General features: G+C 44.8%; 1 protein-coding gene across 14 annotated transcripts in view; it reads right to left on the reverse strand.

Moving 5' to 3' along the window:
* Positions 1-218: 218 nt before the first annotated feature.
* The window catches only part of LOC112966099 (transmembrane protein 263-like), a 209,263-nt gene continuing 183,402 nt past the window's right edge, over positions 219-26,079 (reverse strand). For all 14 annotated transcript variants that reach the window (XM_026065835.1, XM_026065834.1, XM_026065828.1 and 11 more), the window contains one exon: positions 219-2,523. In XM_026065835.1, the coding sequence (XP_025921620.1) occupies positions 2,237-2,523 (287 nt within the window). In that variant the 3' untranslated portion in view covers positions 219-2,236. The remainder of the gene's footprint in view (positions 2,524-26,079) is intronic.

The following is a 26,079-nucleotide window of genomic DNA, read 5'->3' on the forward strand; positions in this document are numbered from 1 at the left end:
ACAAAAGAGATGAAGAGGGGAAATGCACACACATATCAAATGCTGTTTCCTCTTCAGAAACAAAGATGTAGGTTAAGCCACTGTCATGAAATCAAGAGTAACACAATGTGGAAATCAGAAACTTCTTGCCACCGCAAACTGCAGGACCACTGCCCAGCAAAGGGTATGGAGAGAGCTTAACACCAGTGTGCCTAGCACAAGGACACAGGCAATTTAAGTCAGGTCCAAAATGTGGATTTAATAAAGGCCAGAATCAAAACTGCTTCACAAGTCCAAGAATATAAAATGGTTGGGGTTTTTTGTACTTAAATATTCCCTGATGTTTAAGTCCTAAGCATAACAGAACAGCCAGGAAGCAAAATGACCTTGAACAGGAAATGAAAACCAAGGAAGTTGGCTTCAGTGTCCAAAAAATAGGGCAGAAAGTAAACAAAGAGCAAGGATGGGAAAAAGGACATTTTTCACATTCCTTTGGTTTTAATAAACTACACTGCTGGGCAACACAGGGGAAAAAGGCCCTCTAAAACATGATTGTTATTTTGACCAGGTCCCTATATAAAAACTATATGCTGGAAGTGCCAAAGATGATTATATAAACTCCTCTGCAGTAGTGGCACAGTTTTGTTTACCCGGCTGAAAACATGCCTGTGGACTGATACACACACACATGCTAACACATATGCATATTTATAAAATACAGCACAAACACTGCTTCACTTGCCTATGCATCCAACATCTAACAACCTAGGCTAATAACCTGCCAAAGCCAGAAAAGGCAGAGTTAATGTTGGAACTTGTGGCTTTCCTCATCCCAAGAATTTCAGGGGACCTTGAAGAGAGAGAGAGAGAGAGAGAGAGAGAGTGTGTGTGTGTGTGTGTGATGTCACGTGACACTTTGAGCATCACGGGACAGGCTGAGGATGGATATGACTCCCAGATGAACGCAGGTGTTTGGGTTTCTGCGGCACTAAGAGTTTGGTGGGCTATTTAGTGCAACATGGTCACTTAGAGGAGCTAGGCTGGAGCCCCCAGAGCAGTGTGTGGAGGAGGAGCGACTGCTGCCAGGCCCAGGCTTGCTGCCACTGGAGCACACTCGCCCCCTCAGGGAAGCATTCTCCAAAGCAGCTCAGCCTGCTCACAGCCAGGCTACTGCTTCAGAGGTGCTAAGTCACAGGGTGAGCAATACTCTCCCACCTCCCGTCCCTGCCGCCCTGGAGCAGAACTTAAGTGGCATTTGGTAACACACTTGCTCATGGTTACTAGTGATGTCTGCAGAGTGAGAGTGCGGCCTGGAGTCAAATCATCCCTGTTGCAGATGGGGACACTGCAAGGACTTCAAGGGGTCAAGCCCATGGGCCCAGTTAGTCTCTGTGTGGCGAGGGCACCTCTCCCCTCTCACTGGTGGAACACCACTACCTCCTGCTGTAGTATTACAGTGGTCTGCCACATGTCACTGTCAGCAATTTGCCCAAATGGGAACATACAGCAGATTTCATCCTCCTGCCCCTCACCAAGGAAATCTGCCTGAGGAATCAATGGCTTGGGACATATAATACACTTGTGTGGAATCACCCCAGGAGCTGCTCTGTTGAGCTTGAGTGTTCCTTCTCTGAAGGGTGAAATTCAGCCAGGGAGTAAGTGACTGGGAGCAGCTTGTGGGATGGGACCAGCAAAGAAAAGGTAAGAGGTGTGTGGGGCAGGAGGGAGGCTTCCCCCTCTTCACAGTATCTCTCCTTTATGTCAATGAGACTTTCTTCTACAGTTCTCCCCCAGGCAAACCCCCAAACACACCACCCAGAGCTAAGGGCAGGTGTGTTTCAGGAGCTGTCTCCCCAGCTGAAGTTGAATTCAACTATATAAACCACGCTTCAAGTCAGGCATAATTCTTCCCCCTCCTCCCTTATCCCTCACCACCTCCAGGCAGATGGAGCCTTACACCATCTTCCACCCCTCTGTGCTCCAAAGAGCAAAAAGGGAGGAAGGAAACTGCAAGACAGAGACAACTGCGCCTTTAAAGCCCTCGGAGTAGAGATGGTTCCCAGTAGGTGATGGGAGTGAAAGGCATTGACAGAGGGTCTGTGAGCTCTGAGCCAGGCAGGTGGTGTTGAGCAGGCTGCAATCGGAGTCTGCTTGGGTGCTTTACCCTCCCTGAAGTGGCTGTTTCCAAATCAAAGAGGTGCTGTGTAGGGGGAGAGTATGGACAGGTTGATATTTTGAAAGGGAGCTGCAATGGGGATTAGTCAGCTTTGTCCTTCTTCTTTGCAGTGAAAGGGACTTTGCTGGCGACTGCACTGCCTACGGCTCCAACACCGCCAGTCACTGCCGAAACGCTGCCCTTCACCAGTCCAACGCCAGCAGCGGGGACACTGGTCACAGCTGTTTTGGTGAGCTCCAGGCTCTTGCTGCCCACCCAGGCAACTCCTCCCAGTGTGGCCCCCACAGCTCCCCGGGTGATACTGAACAAGCCTCCTGTCACTCTCCAGATCATCCCTGCCTGTTGCTGTGGATGGTCCTTGCTGGCATCTGCAGGGAAAGAAAGAAAGGAGAAAGAGTCAGAAGTGTTCTCCCCAGGCAGCTGTACCAGCCCCAAGGGGTTCTCAACCACCACAGCACATGCTTCAACATGTGCAGTATCTTTCAGCCTCAGTACCTTCTAGTGCCTGAAGGAGGAACTATAGCAATGCCAGGCATATTGCATGCTAGGAGAGGACTTAGGAGGATAGAGAGTGGGAAGAGAACTGCCCACATGACAGAGAAAGGAAGAAGGCAGCTCAATTATATCCCCAAACTCTCAAGTCTCAGTGCTGCAATTTGAAGCAAATCCCACTAACAAGAGATGTAATTCTCCTCTCATGTGTGTTGACTAATGCCAGTAAATCACAAAGACTAATGCCAGCATAGGAGGCATGAACTGCAGACAGCAACTGCTGACGTTTGCCTGGCCTGCAGGTCCTCAGAAGCATCTGTTTCAAGGTAGGTCTGAGCTAATGCCAAATGAGGGACTGAGGCACAATACAGACCTATCTGCAGGAACTGTAACTTAACTAGCACAGATAGTAAACCACAGTAAAGACACAGTGACATGGACTTCACCTCGGATTGTACAAGCCCTCCAGAGATCTCAGCTACATACTTAATAGTGTTAGACTGTGCTTAAGTTGATACACTATGTCACTGTTGGTTTACCTGTGCCAGCTGGATCAAGGCCAGCATAATATACCCACCCAAGCTGCCATCGCACCTGCCCACAACAGTGCAGACATAACATTCACAACTTGCCAGTTCTTGGAAAAGGGCTGACTCTCAGCTGCTACTCACGGGACTCAAATCTGACAGCTCTGATGCCATCTTCCACACAATCCTCTCACCTTGCATCAGCTACCAGTGCTGCTTATAGGCAGCAAAGGAGGAGCTGTTCTTTTAGTGGGGTGAGATATTTTGGATACTCTTGACTTCTGATTCACTGCCAGTTCCATACACCAGATGAGTTACTAACAATTGCAAAAATACAACAAAGCAATCCTGGCAGGAAAAAAAGCAAGCACCAGCTGGGAATACAGAAGCCCTGGAGCAGCAGCATCCCTTCTAACACATTACCTACTCAGAAGAGTCTGCACAGTGCTAATGTGGCAGGAGGACTTTGTTGGGATGTGGGCCCCAATTCCTGAGAAGCGGGGAAATGGCACAAATGAAAGTGGCTTTCTGAAAGCCTGCATAGTAACATGACATGATGATGCCTCTGTAGAGAGCCCAGGCCAGGGGTCCTGTCAGCACCCGTCACTCTCTCAGAGCAGAGCACTGCTGAGGCTCCATCAGCACCCTGAGAAATGAGCTGCTCTGCACTGGGCTCTCCCGTGCTCACCTGTTCCCCAGAGCAGGCGCAGGAACCAGGTCAGGCATCTGTTACTAGGACCAAAGACTGAGACATCTCAGCTGAGGCACTGCAACCCTGTTCCAGCACCTGCCCAGGCTGGACTGCACAAATGGACTAACTACTAATCCAAGCGAGTGAATAGGCTCAATACAGCTAATTGCAGACAGCCAAGAGCTGCTAGCTGAATGCACTTTCTCTTCTTAGATCTTTACAGGTCTTCGTAGACACTCTCAGATTCACCATCCCCCTCCTTTCTCTAAAGCTCACTGCTCCTTTAAAGAAAGCCACCTTATTTATCTGCTCACTGCCAGCTAATCAGCAGCCTCTTTCTTTCATTGTTAATAATATCCCAAGCAACAGAAAATTCTACCTGGAAAACCCCCTTTGATGTCTCCACCCACTTTCATTTCCATGCACACTAGAGCCAGTATTGATTTAGGCAGTGGATTTCCTTTGCTAGCAAGCAAAGGGCTTGGGAGTGCTGGAAAGCAGACTGAATAGTTAATCAAGTCACAAGGTCTTAGCATGCCGCACACCCTGGTTGATGGAGATGTCAGACCTACTCAGTCTACACAAACGTGCTCCTTTTACTGTTACTAACATGTCTCACCCTGTATCTTTATCACATCCTCTATTTACTGTACTTCTGCCAAGCTATACTGTGAATTCTTTCAAGCAGACACTGTCTTCCTGTTGTCCATATGACACATAACACAGTAGGGTCTCTAAGTGCTGCTGGAAAACAAGCCCTGCCCCCCCTTTTTTTTAAACAAGCCAACCAGAAATATGACACAAAACACTCAGCAGCAGCAGAGCACAGATTTTATCCTTGGACGCACTGGGCGCCCCAGGGTTCTGGATGCATACGGCTGAAGGAAGAATCTGACCTGGCCAAACAGATCGGAGCTGCTGCCTGTACCACAAGTGCTCAGGCAGATTGAAGGCCAACTGATCAGAGGAGGAACTCTCAGACTGCACTGTGTCATCTGTGGGAAAGGGTGACGTTACAGACCTTTCAGAAAGCGACTTAAAATGTCTTCAGAATTTCACACAACTTTCCAAATCACTAACCTTTAGACATAGGAGATTACATTAGGAGATTGGCCTCTTGTGCCTGATTTTCTAAAATGCTGCAGATTTTTGAGTTTTCTTAGAGTCATAGGTTTTCTCCTGAGCTTTACCCAGGCTGGACAGCAGCTTTCACTTGAGTCTCAAGACAGTGCTGTGAGGAGTTATTGTCTGGTGTTCACCAGCTCTGAAGAACTGGAATAAAGCCTTTGATTGAAGACTTGCACATTTTTCCAACTAATCTGGGCAGCAAATGGAGTTTGACAGGGGCCTGCACAGGATTTCTGGTATACTCTGAGTAGCTACAATTCTACCCAGTCTATGACATATTGCTTGGCTATTCCTCAACAATTTCTCTAAGTATTTTTTCCTCTTTCTAGTGGCTACTAAGACTTCCTGGCTCCATTTCCAGTTCAGTTGCCAGCCCCCCACTTGATGCAAACAGCTTATCCGGTACAGCAATTTTAGTGTTTTGCCTTCAGACCAAGAGCAGGAAGAACAGAGAGCATTCAGAAATCCACCAGAATTTAGAGCAGGACTCTAGTCAGTGAAGGCCTAGAAAATCAGACTGGTTCTCCAAATGAGTGGGATTGAATCGCATAGGTCTCGTGTTTCCCCTTCGCTGTATGGGAAAGAAGGATCCTTCTTGTCCCATTAGAGGGCTGCAATGCAGAAGTTTGGGCATTAAATACCTAACCATGTGCTCAGCTGCAGAACCATGAGCTGTATCAGTGCTGCAATAATCTTCCTGACTCTCCCCAAGTAAACCTGTGCCTGAGTTTACATGGACCTCTCTCTCCGCAGGAGGCTTCAGGGCTCTGCCCACATTTCTATTGACCTGAAGCTACTGGAGCTGTCCAGCCATCTGAACAACGCTAGCATAAAAATCTTTCGGATGATGCTTGGATGCCTGCAGGTGGATAGCCCAGGGACTAGCGGGAAAGAGGCAACTGCAGGCAAGATTGAGGGGACGTGTTACTCTGCCAGAAAAGAGCTAAAACAATTGGAGAAAGTGTCAGGAAATATTAATGAATATAGACAAAGACAAAGGTTCTTTCTGATTAAGCTAGGCAGAGTCAACAATGCTGCGGCGTACTGGAGCATCAGTGTGAGCACTGCTGCCTGCACCTGGTCTCAGCCACTCTTGTGGCCCTTAAATGCCACAAGTAGCAGGGAGGAGAGACAGGCAATCTGGCTCTAGGAAAGAGGGAGGCTGTTCCAGGAGCATCTCCAAGACTCCAGTGCAGAACAGAACCTGTACCATGGGAAAAAAGAAAAACCTCAGATTTGATTTAAATTTGTTAGGAAAAGAGAAATCCCTTGTAACTCCAACCACAAGGGGCCAGGCCCTTCCTGGCAGCAAGCTGAAATAAGTCACATTTGTTCTTTACCCCAGACAATGCGTCTAAGACTCTCTAACTATCCCTGGTTAGTTTGTCTTCAGGACTGCAATAAACCCTGTAGTAAGCTGTCATGTAAGATAAGCATCGGATTTACAGTGCAAATTAGTCTCTCAGACAATGGAGTGAGCTAAGCATTTTGTTGGCACAGAGGAGCCCAGATTAAGGGAGAGACAGACAGCAGAGATGAAATACACAAAATAATCAGAGAGACAGACACACAGCCAGAGCATGGGAACAACTCTGCTCCCCGGAGCCTGCTGCAGCCCATGCTGCTCATGAAAGCTCTTCACCATCTGTCAAGCCGTTTTTCCTTTCCATCAATGACCTGGCCTTTTCAAGGGTCCCTTCAGCTTTGCTTCACCCCATGTCAACTTATAACAGAAGAAGAAGAAAAAGAGATGAATAAAATACACTCCTGCATGTATGCTGATTCTCTGCTCTGAGGTCAGCACCCACACACAATAGACTCTCCTCCTTAGACAAAGCCTTCTGCAATTGATTTCTGTGCCGAGCAGGGATCCTACCTGCTGGGGCTCCAGATAAAACCATCTTTTCTCATCTGATACTGATAATATCTATGACTTGGGACAGCAGTAAGATCAGTTTGTCAGAAATAACAGATACAATTTTTAAAGCTGCCATGGTGACTACTCAGGCCTTTGCATTTTATTTATTGGTGAGACAAAACTATACCCTATGCTGATGCCCAGTGTAAATGGAACAGGCATTATTCTTCCACTCAGCACCTGCTGGTAGGTGATACAATAGGCAAAGAGAATCCTTTACTTTAAAAAGGATTTTTACAAGTTGCTCTTTCCTACTAACTTATATGAACAGTCCAAAGTCAGGAAAGCAGTGTCAGGGAGCAGCATGTATGGCCTTGCATCTTTGGGACATGTATGTCCCAATTCAGCCCCAGGAGAAGGAGCTGGGCTGACTCAGACACCAAAATGTAAAGCAGTAGTGTCATCAATTTGTCCCGCAGCAGAAGTGAGAGGAAGGGATGAGATTGCTAGTTTAAGTCTAAATCTACCTCTGACATATTAAGTCACCACTGTGGTGTTAGCTAGTGGATTTAGGCAGGCTCCTTTACCTACAGGACAGCGTGGTCTGGAGGAAAAAGCAAGGGGTGGAGGGTCAGCTACTTACACACTCCAGACTCAGCTTTGGCGCTGACTTTTAAGCAACTGAGCAAGTCATGCTCTCTTTTAATGCCTCTGCACCACTGTGATTATGAACATGTGATTTTCTTAAAAGCTTGGTCATTGAGTCACAGAGACTATATGGGAGAGAAGATTCCAGTCTTGATGTTTCTTGGAGAAAAACCTTAAAGTTTGATTCAGGTGCACTCTTAAAGCTCTGAGAACCCCAAATGGATTATCGTTATTTCTAACCTTGCGATCCTTTGAACCTGCCTCAATTTGAAATGCATGGGGCTGGCACTCCTGCCTCTCTTCCCCTTCTGTAAAGTGATGCTGAAGTTAATGATCCCTATTTCCTTGTATTACTGTGCTGTGGTGAAGGTTAATTAGATACAGTTGGTGCGATGCTTCGAACAGGGAAATTGTGTTTGTATCATCACGACTGACGCTGACAGATTCCTGTTGACATTCTCAGTAGAGATGCCAACGACAACTTCCAATTTATCTCTGGAGGAGGTTTTCAGATTAAAGACAAGTCCCAAAGACAAGAGGAAAGCTTGCCTCCTCCCCAGGTGCCTGCTATGGAGCTACTCAAGTTTATTCTGTAGCAAAGATTTTCAGTTTGGATGATACATTTTTTTTCTAGCACCAGCAGCTGAAGCAGGGAGAGACGCTCTGACTATTGGGCACAAATGAAATCATGCCATAGGCCTTCCAGAAGGGCCTTTCTCCAAGGAATGGCCAGCATTACCTTCTCCCAAGCCTCTCACATGTCACTGGAGAAGGCTTAGCTGACCCTTGCTGGTGACAGTTGTTGCCAGCATTAATGCCTGAGGTGAAGCAACTTCTGTTCCTGTCCTTTCTGGCATTTTAGGATCCAAGATCCTGCAGTGTCACAGGGAAGTGTTAAAGACAGCTCTGCAAAGCCTTTTTTCTTTAAACACTTGTGCTTCATTCCTGCCATCCATCCCATGCTGCAGCTAGTTGGAAACCGCTTCACAGACTCAGGAGCTGTGTCCCCCTCAGCCCTGTACTACCCCGGCACTGAATGCTACAAACCAAGTCAGCTGCCACCAGCAAAAGGCCTAGAAATGCCACATTGAGTTTAGCCCTTGAGTTTTAAACATTAACTCCCAGGCCCTGCAATCAGCAAGACGTACTTGCCTCTTGCTGCAACACGACTGCTTGTGAGGCTGCTGCACACAGCAAAATGGGGGCAGCTGTCTCTGAAACCCAGCTCACCCCAGGGCTCTTCACTGGCACAATGAGCTTTAATTGTTCCTTGCATATGCCCCAGGAGCCTTATTAACTGCTGAAGCATCTATCTCGAAGCACTGAGAGACAGGGTTCAGGAGGGTAAACGAACAGTGACATGGAGTGGCTTGTTTTCCTCGGCTGAGCCTTCAGGGAGAAGCAGTCTAAGCTCTGATTATGGAAGTGTGAAACTGTACTGTGCTTAGAGTTCGTTGGGAAATTTCTGACTAGATCTTTTTTTGTTGGGAAACATCACGTCATGGAAACAGAAATTCTTTGCAAAGACATGCTGGTATTGTTGAAACTTCCACTGGGAAGAGAATTCAGAGAGATTGGCCTCAAAGCAGCTAATAACCCACTGGTTAAGGCATTTAATCAGCCTTGAGTCAGCCCAAGGACATTCCCCAGCCTCACACATACCTACTAAATGGTCCACACAGCAGCTGAATGCCATTTTTATTCTTTCTGTAGAAACTGCTTCACTTTGTAAAAATAGGTATTAATTGGAGGAGGAATATAAACTTATTTTCTCACCTTCCAAGCACTTTAAATATCAGAGCCAAGATGTGCCCTGAGATGGCTCTCTTTCTTACTCTTGAAAAAAAAACCAGCAGTCCCTTTGTTTCGCCCTTCTGCAGAAGAAGAATGTTTTCTTAGTCTGGAAAAATCATCTTCCGTATAGCTGCAATGGCCTATAAGGAACTGTCAAATCCCCCCTTCAACCAGGATTCTCTGGGACCCTTTTGATTCTTAATTCCTTATTTCCTCTCTAGGTTTGCAGTACTTCAGCTACTCTGGTGGCATAGACAAGACATGGTCTCTAATGATGCTAAAGACCAGGATGGCCCACAGCCCGGAGATAGTGCTCTAGAAAAATGCAAGTGAGTTGCAGCTCAGTCTGCACTGTCTACTAGAAAGAATGTGGATCAAGTAGGACCTTGGAGGCCCAGTTCTCTTCTCAGCATTATCGTTGACTTGCTGGGTAGTGGCTATATTGCCTCTTTCCCCTTCACCTGCCTGGACTGTTTCAGTCAGGGTCAGCAGCACATGGTGCAACTGCCCGCACAACACACTGGGGCCCCTTGTGTGGCCTGCAGCAGAGAGGCCCGCACAGGCCAGGAGCAGCACCCGGCTCTGCCGAGCCGAGAGCGCCGGGGAAGGCAGGAGACCGCACTTTGCAGAGGGGAAGCTAATGAGCATTAACTGATCAGCCTCATGGTGCTTCTCAGACACACTCTCCCAGCTCCCTCTGGTGTACATATCCTCTAATTGGAGAGTGAAAAAAGTGCACACTGGCACAAAGTCCTCAAAAGGTTGCCATTTTCTGATTTAGATTGTAAGTGCTTAAGGTTGAGGACTCTCCCTTTTTATGGGCTTGTACAAGTGCTGGCTTAATGAGACCCTTGTCTTGTTTGAAATAAATGTCATCTCCCACCACAGGGTAAAGGTTGTAAGACAGATGAGCCCACAGGAGAGTCTTAGAGCAGAGCTACAAGTGGCATTGCCCGCTCAGGAAGAAAGCAAGCTGGACATACCGTTTCTGTCTCCATCTCTTTTTCTCAATCTGAAATATATGCAGAAGGTCAGGCTTTTGCTGCTGGTCAGACAGATCACTAAAAAACCTATGGGGTGTTGTGAGGTCACCGACATTGTGAAGAGATGACTCTAAAAGGCTTCAGATTTCAACTTGCCCCAGGGAATTCTGCACAGCAGCCGCTTCCTCCCCACCCACACCAATCACACCAGGTCCTGCATGAGAAACCACAACTGTGAATTATGGCAAGTATCAACAGCAAGGGACAGCTAGCAGCTGGGCTTTGCTTTTTCTCTCTATTATGTTAAAAGCATCAGAAAAGACCATCAAACTTAGTTTGGTTGAACCTTGTGTCCCTGTCTGCCTTCAATTTACATTTCCTGCTCTAGCTACAAGCTCTTGAATCAGCCAAGAGGCTTGCTTAAAAGCCTGACAAGAATGAGCATATAAAGCTATACCAATAGTTCCTGCTACTCATCTTCCTATTGGCATCTCATTGTCACTACAGTGAGATTTTGGATCATAAGACCTTTGGGACAGGAAGCACTTCTTTCTGTGAATATACCTATGGCCTGGCACAGTGGGTCCTTGATCTCATTTGGGGATTTGTGGGTGGAACTGGAAATAATCCAGTGAACTAGGTGATTTTCAGTGTCCTCAAATCTTAATGGTCTGGGGAGGAGAGCTTTCAGATCTAAAATATTACTTCCTTTACAAACAATCCTTGCTAGTATTTGTGTGTAGGCTGAAGAGACCATCTTTTTGAGCCTGGTCCTTGACCCATGATAACTCAACTCTTGTCAGGGCACATCGCCTACCCTGTCAATTTTGTAATAGTGGTTGCACACTCTTCACTGAGCTGCTTTCAGCTGCTTGCAATAGTAGCTGGCACAAAAAGACCCCAAATGAATCAGAGGCTCTTGTTAAACAGCCTTGTTAATTCAGCTCTGATAAAGACACAGCAGAAAAAAATAATCAATATTTGTAAAATGAAAAGGACAAAATCCGTAGAGAAATAAAGGTCATTTTCACGGTTCTATGAGGCCTCTACAAACAATGGAGAGTAAATAACATAATCCAAGCTTATGTAAGAAATGACTTTTCTTCCATGCTCTAGTGCTACCCAGTGGACTTTACACAAAGGCAGAGTCATCTAAGCCTCCTCTGTCCAATGAGGCTACAAGTCCTTCCTATGACAATGCTGCTAACTCACAGTTTAGCAAAAGGTACAGGATTTTGCTCCCAGCAGGTTTGGGAAAGAGCATGGGAGTGAAAGACAGTCCCATCTAACCAGCAGGGAAATGAATTAGGCTGTCATGATCAGACATCCAAAGTCTGCTCTGCTCTTCCATCAACTGCCACAAATATTTTGGGTACTCTGCCATCTTATTTTTAAACACTTCATCTCTTTAGCTTATGGAAACACACAATTGTCACTCAGGCATTTTACAGCTAAGATATCCAAGAATTTGTCCAAGAATACCCCAATAAAGTCAGGAACAATTCCTGTGCCTTGCTAACAGGGGAGACCCTGGTCAGCCACTTGCTCTTCCCAGTCCTGCAGCAGTTGAGCAATGGATGTTGATGCTTTCCACCAGGATGGCTGGCACCAGCAAAAAAAACAGAAATATTGCATTGGTTTTGATTATGTGCTCCTCCTCCCCCCCAAAGACATATGAAGGAACTGAAGAAAAAATAGATGGAAGCTCAAAAACTAAGCTACAAATATTAACTGAGCTAAGGTCTGAATGAAAATTTTTGACAAAGAGAAATGACCCATTCATCCCAGAGGCTATCCAGGAGTCTTTCTGTCCATCCAAAGGCTAACAAGACAGTTTATAGCTAAAAGCTGTGTGCTACAGAAACAGCTGACTTGGGTATTTGCCAGGGAGGCAGGAATATGTTTGCCTGCTCATGCTTCATCCAGTGTGCCAGCAAAAGGCAGGAAGGGGTCTTTGTTATTCTGCTGGCTGTAGGTGTTCAATGGCTTAGTCTCAAAAACTCGTTCTGAATCTCAGCTGTCAAGTGGAGAGCGCTGCATTCATGAGTGGGCAGGTATGCTGCCTCTGGGAGCAAACAGAAGAACAGACAGACTGTCCCTCCCCCACAACCAGGCTGAAAGGGGAAGGGCAGGACCGATTTGTGTCTGAGACAATTAGATCTCTTCCAGTACCAAAATCACACCCCAGCATATACGCCCAAACCTCTTGTGTGTCCCCTTGCTTCTGTCACTTCTAAGTGAGACAGCCAATCCTACCCATTGCCGTGTTCCTGGTGAGCCTGTCACCTTGAAATCACAGCCCTGAATGCATAAATTAAAGGTAGCACTAACACTGCCCAAGGAGACATCAAACCTCCTCCTTTGTGCTGCACAAAGAGCCACTGCGTAGGAACATGAAGTCACTAGCCTGACAGTTTCTTTCACTTTCTTCCATATTCATGTTCTTGCACTCTTCAGGGCAGATTTCAATACTGCACAGCAGGGATTCAGCGTGCACTCAGCCTCCCAGTGGTTAGTGAAGGGCTCTGTGTGGTGCTGCAAGTTGGGCTGCAGATAAACTGGAATTCTTCTTTGGCCTCTGCGGCAAGACTGCCATAGAGGTAGGATCTAGTTTGGCTCTCAGAGACACTTAGGCCTCCCTCTGAGATTAGTGCTTCATACACAGGAATATCAGGAATAACGGACACTTCCCCCCACCTCATCAGTGCAGTCACAAGCTCAGCCTTACACTCTCAGCCCCAGATTGGAGGTTTATGTAAGCTTGCTTTCGCCCATTGCCACGTAGTAATAAAGAGGCTATCTTTATCTAAAGGGGAGAAGCCCCCGACATCTCTTGGGTGTTTCCTGAATCAGTCTTGACTCCAGCTCTGGGCATCTCCTGCAGCTGTCTGGAGAAGACTGGTCTCTCCAGGCAGTAGAGAGGAGTATCAGAAGTATATGAACTACCAGAATTATAGCACGTGCAGGCTGAGGACCAGATTCCTTCAGTGCTCTGTTTCTAGTTTTTCTGAAGTATTTCTGGTCTTCAATGCATCTCTGCAGCAATGGGAGGAGGGAAGTCAAATGAGCTCCCACCAGTCTCAACAGGACCTTCATCAACTCAGTCCCTTTAGCCTCATGAACCCTATTCCCAGTAGAAATCTCATGTGAGACCGGTATCAGAAATGTTGCTTATACTTCCCCTCTCATTCATTTTACCAGCTGCTGAAAATCTTCCTGCATGCCTGACTGGGATAGTGATGTGCTGGGGAAGGCTGAATGCCTGGAGAACCTGAGACACCTCTGGTGGGATCACTGCCCTTCTTTAGTACCTGCCTGTTTTGAATCAAAGCTAAGACAAAGCCTCATATTCCAGTCAGAGCAAAGGGCTCAGTGGAAAAATTCAGCTACACACCTACAGCAGCCTTTCAGGTCTCCAAGTTAAGACAACATTTACTATCTTGATTCTACAGTGTAGCCCAGCTGGGCAATACTGTCACGTTTTAGCTATTGGGAAATGAAGAGCAGTATTAACCTTCTTCCACAGATTCCCTTTAAATTCCCTTGTGTAGTTCTGCATACGTAGGAAAAAGGAGGGCAGAATGGTTGATTCCTCTAAAAATGAGGGAGAATGTTGGGATGCTTTCAAGTACCACACTACAGAGCTGCCAGGACCTGTGTGTCAGGAACCTTCTCAGCTTTCACACCAGGGTGCCCAGCTCAGCTTGTGGTCCACATGCAGCCTGCTGCTACCCTTATTCTCCACACACGATGAAACCTTCAGATACTCCAGATCCCAACATGCCACACACTGGCTTGGCTAGAGCAATCGTTACAGAAACTCATTTGCACCTTTTCTTCCTCCCTTTCCTTCCAATAAGATGCATACAGGGAATGACCGGAGTGACACAAATCTAATCAGAAGCTGATGCTTGCATCAGAAATCCCATCAAGTTGTCTTCCAGTCCCAACAGGCCCTCCACTGAAAGAAAAGATGTTGTCATGGCCTGGAGAACCCCTATGCATGATGTGTCCTCAGCAGGATTCTTAATGGGCTCAATAGTCAGAAACTGGGTTTCATTTTAGAAAGTACAGACAAAAATCCTTCCTACTTAAATACCCTTCTAGCTCTTAATGGTGATTTTCTGGACTTCTTTCCTAGCAACAAATCAACTCTGTATTAAGGAATTTCAGGCAGAGAAATCTTAATTCTCCAATAACACTACAGCAGAGCCCAAATAGTCTAGGAGAGTCTGCACACACGTCATGCATGCTGTTCACAAGCACACATCTGCTCAAGCAAAAGTCCTGCAGCTGGACAGGTGCGGTCCTATTCACTACTGAGCCAGCACAGTTTTATGGGGCTTTTGACCCTCAAATACCTTAAACTTTGAAAATCCAGCCGATACCACCAACCCTAACCCAGGCTGCAGAACTTAACACACCTAAATGCTAAGTCCTATTTCTGAAATGGACTAAAACAAAAAGAGATGTGGCTTCCCATCCACACCTTCCAGATTTCTGCTTAAGAAATTTTATCAAGCCTCCCGTGGTGGCATTCAAATATGCCTCCAGGTAGGTGCATCCTGATCACAGATAGATGCTGTCTGATGGCAGCACCTGGATGCTATCCAAAGGCAGTAAGTTTCTTGCAGTTGAATATGTTTAGTCCCTTTCCTAGGGCACAATCTCCATTATACAGCTATTGTTTATGACCCCAATTATCTCCCAGAAACTGGTTCTTGCCTGCAGTTAATAACTAAGGCTAAGTGATCAACTGTTAGCACTCTAACAAACTGGTTGTTAACTTCTCTGTCGACCAAGTTCAGAGCCTTTTACTACTATTAGAAACTCAGACCAATGACTCATAACAGAAATGGACTCTCCTGTAACACAGCTAGGTGAGGCCAAGCCAAGCATCAAGCATCAAGCTAGGGAGGAAAGCATCACTAGTGTTTCCTTAAGGTATCAGCTAGAGTAGGAAGAGGACTTTCCTTCCATTAACTCACTTCTCAGCATCCCCTGATGTCCGGGAGATGACAAAGGAACACATTATTTTGCAGACTACATTAAATGCTTCTTGGGACCGGGATCATGTGTGCAGATGTATATGTAAAATGGGCTCATGCTCTGAAAATTGCATTCAGGAACCTCTTTTTCAAACTGTAATTCCTACACCAGTGTTTCAGATTTCCAAAGGTTAACAAAGCAGGACAACACTGCAAATGCCTTTTGGGTAGGAAAATGATTCTCGCTTCAGAGAGAAAGGCTACTCTGAACCAGAGCCTAGTGAGTAGAAACAATTCTCAGGTTTCAAGGGGACATCTATGTCCAATAACAGACATATTGCCAGCCTTTTCCAGCTTACTCCTCACAGATTGATTTGTAAAACAGCCCCCAACAACTCATAAAACACCTGTAGTTTCCCATTCAGAGAAAAGCTAATGCCACTTCCACTTCATAGTTCTTGGCCTCTGAATGCAAATAGAAGAGCATCAGCCTTCCTCTTGCAGGCTTGCAAGGATCACTAGGTATCTTACAGGAAATAATTTTCCTGAGAGATTCACTCACCCCTACTCCATAAAGCATGGAAGTCTGATTTTAAGGAATCACCACCTTGGTCTCTGGCACCTGTCTGTCCCAAAGACATCAGGTGTCTGACCTCACTGTCCATCACTTTATATCCTTCTACAGCTCTCTATTCTGTGGCAGCTTTATAAAAAGTCAATAAATGATGGTTTGAGTGTCAAACAGCCCTGGTTGATGTTTATACAGGAGGATGGATGTCTCTGTGGATGGTGAAGAAAGACTGGTTGATATTCAGAGGAAGCAGTTGGTTTTCTGGCAGTATGAAGATGACTTAAGGAGTATTCTTTACTAATGAAAGAGCACTCAAAATGTGGAACATTTCTGGTAAAAATTTGCTAGTGCATCTCTTCTTTTTCTGCCCTGCTCAGTCCATTCCTAGCCACATCCCCCATAACCCTGTGAACACGGCAACTCTTTCTAATGGAAGTGGAGCACTATTTAGTGTGTATGTGGCTGCCATCAACAGAGAGACCCTGTCAGCAGACACACCAGAGCCCAGCTGCCCCACAGAATCACCTGAAGTGTAACTGCAACACGCACAAACAAATGTTTGTGTTGTAAGGCCTTGCCTGTAAGTCAACAGACACAGCTCCTGACATCAGCCAGTGACCACATAACAACTCACGGGAAGCCTGTGGGCCTGCACAGTCTGGGAGGGAGCTGAACAGCAGCTGAAGATTCAGCTGCTGTCCTCCACCAGGGCTTGGCAATAGGGACGTGGCTGACCAGTCCCATAGACCACTCAGGCAGCTTTAAAAACACACTCTTTCATGCTTACACACAGATTTACTTATTCATGTATTCTCAAAAGAAGCACTAACGACCATAATTGGATCCATTACTGGAGTTATTAGAGTTCTCAGTCACTGCCTCTGCAGCCTTGTGTGGTGCTGGGGAAGTGCACAGGAAGAACAAACAGGGCACAGGCACGGCCAGCAGCAGGGACTTTAAAAAATTCGTTAGTTGTTGTTGTGGCAACTAAAACAAAATTTCTGGCAGGAACTCTGGTGTGTGGGGAACTGTAAACTTCTCCATTTGTGGAAAACATTGGTCATGTCTTTGAAAAGGAGGTGGAGGAAACACAGAAAGAAGGGCTCTTTTCAGACTGCTACAGCAAGAGCCAAAAATGGTCCGCTTGCAAATTTATTCTTATGGCAAGCCCTGATGACGGTTGGATTCTACTTACCAGAGCTTCCCAGGAGCCAGTGCATCGACACAGAGCTGGCACATACGGTGGAGCACTTCTAGGTATTCAATACAATTAGTCCTGATTGCTAGGAAAGCAACTGAACTGCTGTGCAAGCAGTACTGGAGTTCACTCACTCCTAACTTCACCTGCCTCCTCTGCATCCCCAAACTATCAAAAGACTTCACAGAAAGTGAAGCTCCTGTGCAAATTAACTTTTCTTGAGATGATAGATTCTGGATTTACACCTCAGGAACACCTAACTTTCCATCCATAAACAGGAGGAAGAGAAAAAGCAGTGGCTAGGTCTGGAAATACTGAAATTTTGCTATGAAGACTGAACCTGATCTCACAAAAAACACCATAAGCTTTCAAGATACTCATTCTCTCTGAGCAGTTAGGAGAACAGTAACAATACAGACAAATGTCACATATCCTGACCAAATTTAGAAGGTGTCCACTATTTCAGTATCTCAACACAAGTTGTAAACTTTCAGGCTCGTGTATGGTCAGCATCTCAATTTCAGGTTTAATTATAATGCAGGACATGCAAAAGCAGAATTAGAGTTGATTCAATGTTGATTTAGGCTAAACAACTTGCTGTTGTATCACCTACTTAATTTTCTGGGAGATCACTCAAATCATGGCTGAGCTTGCTTAGCTAGCAAAATACAATACCCCTGCCCCTCACCTTCCCCTGCTCAAAGAGCATGGTTAATCACTTTGTTATTTATGAAGTTTATAATTCATTAAGTTTGGAAACTCAGAATGGCACAGATGCATGATGCAAGACTGTGCATTCTCTCAAGTTCAGTGTATAGTTTGGAGCTAGCAAAGGGGCACTTTGCAATAAGGGTAGGAAAACAGGTACAGATTCAAGAGCAACAGCAGACGCTGCCAGCAGAAAATTTGCCTACTGAGAGACACCATCTAGGCAAAATGATTGATGAGAAATTCAGTTTTTCTCTGAAGTCAGCATCTTAACTATGAAGACTTTATTGCAAGTTAGACTCACTTGGTGGGACTGATTTCTACCGTGAAAGGAAGAGCAAAGGGGATGGGAGGACAAAGAAAAGGGACTGGCACGAGGTCAGCAAGGGGGAGCAGGCAGTCAAGTAGCCCATTGTAATGCAGTCGGGCTCCCCTCCTCTGTCCCCAGTGGCACGAAGGCTCTTGCCTTCCTGACCCTGACCCTTGCAACTCACACAACTTTACTGTGTTAATGACCGCAGGGTGAATTTTTTAAGCAGACTGACAGCAACCTGGAAAAAACCCAGGAGCTATGAAACTGCACCATTGCCAAAAGAGAGCTTAGCATAGGGCAGCAAAGAGGCCCCGGACAAGCGTACAGGAGGGCTTTACACAAATATCCTGGGTCTGCTCTGCACAGCGTTAAAGAGTCATGCTGGGTCTCTGAGGTCATGGCAAGAAATGAGTACTTGCAAAGCTCAGTGAAGCTTATGCTTACAAATATAGTTCTAATTATCTTGTTAATCAAAGCAAAAATCCTTCAGTTTTGCAAATCCGACTGGCAAAAGGCTGCAAAATCACAGTTCAGTCACTTAACCCCCAACTGCCCTACACACTAGAAAGCTAAGGAATATGCAGTTTTTAAAGGCCTTGAGGAAGTTTGACTCTGCTCCCTCTCCTTAAAACCTTCTACTTTCACTCCTAGCCTACAACATTTGGATAAGGGCTTGTTAATAAGGAAGTTTAGAGAAAAAATGTAAAGTGTTACCTGCCTGCAGCAGTTAAAATCTTAAACCTGTAGTAAAGGAAAATTGTTTGTGCAGACAAAGACCTGTTGTTGGCATAAATGTCACCTCAGTGCATACCTCTGTCACCCACTGAAATGTAGAGTATGTATCAAAATTTTACATATTTTATTCTGGCCTTCGGAGTCCATAATGTGGTTACTTCTAGTGAACAACTGAATTTTCTACACTGCAAACTACTTGTTTTGAAGTAGTTTGCTGCTTGGAGACGCACAGAGTTTGGTTTAAATGCCTCAGTAAGGGAGAAAAAAATCAGTCCATCAAACAAGAGAAAGGTAGACCACACACAGGTCACTTCTCAATTTCCAGAGTTACTGATGCGGTGAAGATATATGTTGCTCAAGAACAGGGTTGTCACTGGCTTTGGGTGGTGAAGCGCTGGCAGCAGTTAAGGTTGGTTGGGAAATTTTCACTGTGCACACATAACAATTTTAGTTCTGACTTTAAAGCTGTTAACACTCGCATCTGAACATTTCCAAACTTTTAAGCAGTTCTCGATTTTGAGAAAACAGCCTGCTCTCATAAATTATGACCTTATCATAGTGGATAGGCAAATACAACTTTTACTTTAGGTTTATCCTGGGGGTGGTGGGAAGCTGGTCATTTCCTTAAGATTTCCCTTTTAATTGCTAAGAATTAGGTGGCAGAAATTCTTGTGACACATATAAGCTATACGTTTGATGTACCTGACTCTGGAGATATCAAATGTGGGACTGCTTTTTTCAGCATGATCTTCCCTCATACAGGACTATAAAAACACGGGATCATCACATCCAGTCTTCCGCTGCCACAGGCAACCGCATTATCTAATTCTCAGATAACTAATCAAACTCCATGTTAAAACTAGATACATCATTTGCCCTGGTACTCTTACTTAGATATCTAAACTCTCACTTGACTTCTGCTTAGAAACCTTCTAATTTGCAGCCTAAATGTATTCATGGACTGTTTATACCCATTTCGTCTTGTGTCAATGTTGTCTTTTAGTTTAAATTGCTCTTCTCCCTCCCTGGTGTTTACTCCTCTGATGTATTTACAGAGAGCATTTGTATCTCCTCTCAGCCTTTGTTTTGCTAGATTAAATAAGCCACACACTTCTACTCCCCATGTATACAACAGATTCTTCATTCCCCTCATCATCCTAGAAGCCCTTCTCTGTACCTATACTCCAGTCTCATGTCAGTTGTTTTTGAACATGGGTGTTTGGTAGTGTACAGAGAATTCACTAAGGCCCTTGACAATGCATGGATAGCTCCTTCTTTCTAAAGGGACAGCTGGCCTGATGCAACCTAGGATTGCACTTGATTTTTCAGAACTCCAGTATATTGGCAGGGTGCAGCAATTTCTCTGATCAACTAATACAATCAAATTCTTTCCTTCCCCCATCCCCTCTAACAGATGAGTTCCCAGCTTACACCAGACATTCTTGTTATCAGTCCCTATGTGTATATTCTTTCATTTTTGTCCTATTAAATATTTTCACAATTCTATTATTTCAGTCATTGGTCATAAGTTTTTGCTGTATGATATCTAAGTACTGTTATCAATAATAGTAATATCCTGTTTTGTGTCATCCCTTTTCCTGTGCCTACACTCAGGAGAAAATCTATGTAGGAATCTAGAAACTGCTCTTAAGTCATTCCATAAAAATTCCATGTTCAAAATTTGGAAGAGGAGTGGCCCTCCTTCAGCTCCAGTCTCCATCAACTGAGAAACAACCACTTCATCTGTACGTGATCTCCTCCTGATACCAGATACTAATCATATTCCGCTAATGCCTGAGATGCCAATCCTGCTTGCAAGCGCGCTGAATTCTGGATGTGCCACTGGGGAGCTTGGTAAGAAGCAGATCTCCCAGAGGACATTTTTGCATTGGTGTGGTGTATGGTTGTGAGCACAACGGAGGAGGCTGTCCTGGGCATCAGCATTTTCCTTACACAAGTCTATCTTCCTGTTCTAACTCAGACAGATTTAGAACAGATCACAGAGTAACTTTCTTTGCCCTAGAGGCTCTTGTAGCTTTTCGTTCTGTGAGCCCTTTGAGGACTAGGGTTTTCATGATTTTCCCTCTCCAACCTCTCGTTTCATTTCAGATGCTAGGAAGAGAACCACTATTTTCTTCTCCAGCTACTGCAACTGAACACTTGCAGCCCTTGTGTTGTGGAATTTGACCTTCCTCCTCCAATTACCTCTCATTTCTCCACTTCTAATTTACTTGTTTTGTTGAGTAGAAATTCTCTAGGGCAAGCATGGTGCTGTGACTTCAGCTCTCGTTCAGAGACTGCAGAATGGAGATATAATATACAACAGTGATAGTAATACTTCTCTCTGATCTCTCAGTGCCTTGCTGCCACAACAACAGACCTTTGGAAATGTTTATCAATAACACTGATTACAGCCTAGATGCCTCAGCTAGGTAAGTGTTCTCTAGTGCTCATGAAAGCTGCCCATGAGTGAGAATCTTGCTTCAGCAAGAAGGAAGCTGTTTTAGACAACTCTGGGCCAAAAGCAAATTGGTTTAATTAAAACCCTATCTATATGGGCCTGTAAGCTGCAGAGCAGAACAAAGCTCTTACAGGAAAGGAAGAGAACAGAAAAGCCTGGTCCTGAGCCGTCTGTTTCCAAACCTGTTTACTTAACTATTAGCGAGGGTGGCTTCTCCTTAATTTATTTACATAGAATGTTTCTGTAACCATCTGCTCTTAAGCTAAACGAAAAATTATCATCTTTCTCCTGCCTCTGCAGAGACTCCCTTGGATGTTCTTAATAATGCAAAAAAATCTATCTTTTTAATGCAGACAGCTTGGCTAATAAAAATGATCTGTACCATTAGTAATTATGCCACAAATACAATGCAAACAAGCAGCCTTTTCCTGAAAAGGCCAAGCATAAAAAACTCCTCTCAACAATCAGGGACCAGAGATGACAGCACAGGACTGTGACTTGTTTTTTCACTTGACTATGAAAGAGCAGGAAAATAAAGAGGAGGGCACTTTAATTTAGTTATTCACTTCTTCAACAAGCTTTAGGTGTTTCAGTCAAACCTGCCTGGGCCCGATTTTACTAGGGGACATAGCTCTGGGTTATTAATATAAAGCCATAGTCCTAAACAGAGCTACCTTGTTTTATGTGCTTCTACAGTTCTCATTATAACAGAACCCAAGCCCTTTAACACTGTGTATCCAGCTCGGCTGTTAAAAGGGCAGGTGCTGCTAGCCCCATTTAACAGAAGGGAAATTGAGGCAGAAAGCAACTAAAAGTAACAGCAAAGATGATAGAAGATAGCAGTGAAGCAAGAAAATGAATTCCAGCCATGAAACCATTACTGAGAAGTTGAAAACACCACTTTCAGTAAGTCCTACTTAAAAAACCCTCCCTCATGGGCAGTTTGCTAACATACAGAAGTCCAACCCTACTGGCACATGTTGCCTGATATCATTTTAGTACGGCCAGCACTTGACTGGCAGGCATGATATCTAGATCTTATTTCTCATCTACTGCTGCTCTCTTCTGTGAACAGTAGCAATTCACTTAACCTCCATGACTCAGTTTCCTCCCACAGTAAAAAGAGCAATAAAATGCTTAGAAGTCCAGGGATAAATTAAACAAAAACAAATCAAAGCAACACGGAAGAAAATGTTGTTTTTTTTTTAAAAGAGTGCTGAGGGAAAAAGAATAAAATTACACCTCAAATTATATCAATAAAATATGACACATCTCTTCAGTAAATAATTCAATTGATAAAGAAACGTGTGTAAAGAAAGATAATCAGTGTCCTGGGGATTTTCAAACAGTTCTGTTGAGAGATCAGCATTGTAAGAAATGAAATGCGAACAAATTGGAAGGCCAGTAGATGCCATGAATTTCTGTAGCCCAAAGGTCTAACACAACTTTCATGTGCTGCATAGAGAACCAGGAGTGTCTGCTGTGGCAGGTGGAGGGTGGGATGGGGGACAACGAAGGGCCACGTGTGGGAGCACAGTTCTAGAAGCAAAAGATTTAATCCCAACTCGGTGAACTTGTCTATTGGCAGATTTCCTTTGCTTCTGCTCTTAGTCTGTAAAATGGGGCTAAGGACTGCTCTGTTGTGGGAGCCTGGGATGATTCATGTTTGCATATCGTTTCAAAAGGTAAAAAAGCAGAAAGGAGGGCAATTCTTAGCTAGGCAAATAAGACGACTAAACTACAACGGAAGATAATCAGCAGCCATGAATTGACTCCTCTGTGAAAGCACTGCAGGAAGGCACCACAGCTGCACCCATCGCAGGGCAGACTGTGCAAAACAGGGTCAGTGATTTCCCGTGCTATGCCAGAGGAAGCGAGCCGTGAGGAGAGCACTGTGACCCTGGCCATGAGCCAGTCCCACAACTACAAGGAAAAATAGGAGCTGATGTTTCATACTGAGGTTAAAGAGGAATACAGACCATTGACATGGATGATAGCTCACCCATGAAGATGACTATTAAGGACGAGCCAAGCTACTTTTAGAAACAACTCTTTGGATAGTTGGAAAGCTGATCATGGCTTGTGCCTGGGCAGGGCTGCTAGGGAAGGTTGAAGACTGGCGCACAGGGCTTCTCTCCTGGATCGGATACTTCAGTTATACTCATATCACACACAGGCTGCAAGCTCCAGAGCTGAGATTGACTCTGGAAAGCTATCAGATTCCAGTGCCACATCTCCAAATTTACCAAGGCTTGAGAGTGACAGGCCACAGGCAGGTGGCAGAGGAAGTGAGGAGAAAGAGAGGCCATTTGCTACACCATGTAGTCGCTGCTTTCTTTCTCCCATCTCATCAACATTTTGGCCTTGTATTGTTTCATAGCCTATTAATATTCACCAGTGACTTTCCATTGTGTTTGCATTTTTCTATCAGGCTCACAGGCCTGATCCCCACTTGTCTTAATAGGACGCAAACCTCACAAAATCAAATCTTATTAGGAAAACTCCATCGGACGCCCTCAGCGACACAGTAACCTCAGTCTCCATTCCTGCTAAAGGGAAGCCTTCCATGCTGTTGACATCTGTAGAGGTCTTCATTTAATCCGACATTTCAATCTTAACAGCAGAAACAAGCAGGAGTAAAACACTTAGGGCAGGGAACGCCACTGAATGCTGCTGCGTCAAGCCCCACAGCATCACAGCCAAGAGATGGAAAAGACCTTGAAACCACATTTCTAATGCTGGCTTGCGATAAACCTGACAGAACAATGGTGCTGGTTCATTAACACCTTTATCTAGCTGATGAAGGATTGCTGACATACCCCCATATGATTCCTTCCAAATTCTCCATCCTAAAGTACAAAGCTTTTGGCTTTCTCATATACAATAGCTACACTATCCCAGTGCATAACCTCATCCCTGGGGGCTTCACACAGAAAAAACTCAGGGGAACCAGCAAGAAAAGACAGTGCTGCAAAATGCGGACCATCTTATTCCCCATCTCTGCTTCCTGTTCCTCCTCCCTTTTTAAACCACTGACTTTACTAACATGCATGGGTTTTCAACTCCTTTTGGTCTTGCAGAGGCAAGAGCAGAGAATGAGAGGGATTTTGGCATGCTGTGTGCATCATTAACAGGGATGCTTTGCACTTCTACAACACATGCCTTGAATCCTGCTTTATGTCTGCTTTATACATCATCACTGGTGATAAAGACTCCATAGACTGATTTTTCCAGATCCCTGGTGAAGTCTGTGCCTCTGGCAGAAAGAAAAATCATCTTTGGAGTTGGAAAGTGAACAGATTTTAGTTCGTAAGTCAGTGAGTGAAAATAAATAACAAACATACAGTGTCATGCTCACACTCAGTCACTTTCCTAAGTAGAACAGTACATTAACACATTAATTTTAAAAGAATTGCTAGCTGTAATAGCTAACAATGATGTTGATAGCAGGTTCTTACTCACTGAATAAGAGCTGCTCAAGTCTTGACCCTGAACTACCCAAATCCTTTCTGCTTAATTAACGACCTTCATTCCGTATCAACAATAACTGATAGCAATTTGATGGAAAATTGCTGACCCACTACTCAGGCCACTCTGCCAGTCAGATTTGATACAGAACTGTTCTGTGTGTGTATCTCCTACTCTCAGTGCAAGGGAGTGCGAACCCTCACCAAAGATCGTATCTTATTCTTGGCAGACAGTTGAGAAAATGAGACTAGGCCCATATGAATCCAAATTGTTGTGAGTAAAGATGGGATTTAATAACAGTCTTTCTTGTTGTGGAGAGGTGAAAAGCTCTCTCAGATCATCCGTATTACCAAAGGTCCTGGATGCAAGGATGGGGAGACTCAGGAGTATCTTAGCTTTAGTTATTTCTAATTACAGGGGTTTAAATTTTCTTTTTTTTTTTTTAACCTGTTGTTTGAACACCAAAGGAAAGGAGAAATCTGTTACTGTTATAATCTATTCATACCTACAGCTTGGAAGTTCAGCCGTACTGTACAACTATCTTTGACTACAAGGATTCTTTCAACCATATTTGACAGGAATAAGGGTAACTGGCACAGGGACCAAAGGATACTTTTGTACAGTTTCAAGAAAATGCTAAGACATTTAGATTTTCAAATTACTCTACAGGCTGCCCACTGTAATTTACAACCACTCAAAACTGCTAAAGTTAGCCAGCTGCTCTATGGCACTCCAGACGAGTGGATTATTGTATCAACTACAGCTCTGTACAAGGGTAGCACCCCAATTCAGCTTCTGAATTCATAAGGTCAGAACGGACCGTGAATTTTGACTTGCACGAAGTATTAGGAACACTGTTCTCTCAGCTTAATTGCCCATTTTCTCTGAATCAAGATATCTTTGCTGGAACTCAGGACCTGATTAATTTATTGACCTCACAAAAGGTTTCTCCAGAAACACTGGAACAGTTTCCACACCTCAGGAGCAGAATTACAGGATGCTGCTGCAGCTGCTACCTCAAGGTTATGTGTACAGCACACTGAAGAGATCATCGGGGGCTGCCTTGGCTGCAGTGACCATGAGATGGTGGAGTTCAGTATCCTGCGAGGAGGCAGCAGGGCACCAAGTAGGATTGTAGCCCTGGACTTGAGGAGAGCAAACTTTGGCCTCTTCAGGGACCTACTTGGAGGAATCCCATGGGTGAGGGCCCTAGAAGGAAGGGGTGTTCAAGAGAGCTGGTTAATATTCAAACATCACCTCCTCCAGGCTCAAGAGCGGTGCATCCCTATGAGCAGGAAGTCAAGCAAAGGAGGCAGGAGACCTGCATGGATGAGCAAGGAGCTCCTGGCAAAACTCAACCA

The sequence above is a fragment of the Apteryx rowi genome, unplaced genomic scaffold, assembly GCF_003343035.1.
Source record: "Apteryx rowi isolate R43461 unplaced genomic scaffold, aptRow1 scaffold_232, whole genome shotgun sequence".
NCBI lineage: Eukaryota > Metazoa > Chordata > Aves > Apterygiformes > Apterygidae > Apteryx > Apteryx rowi.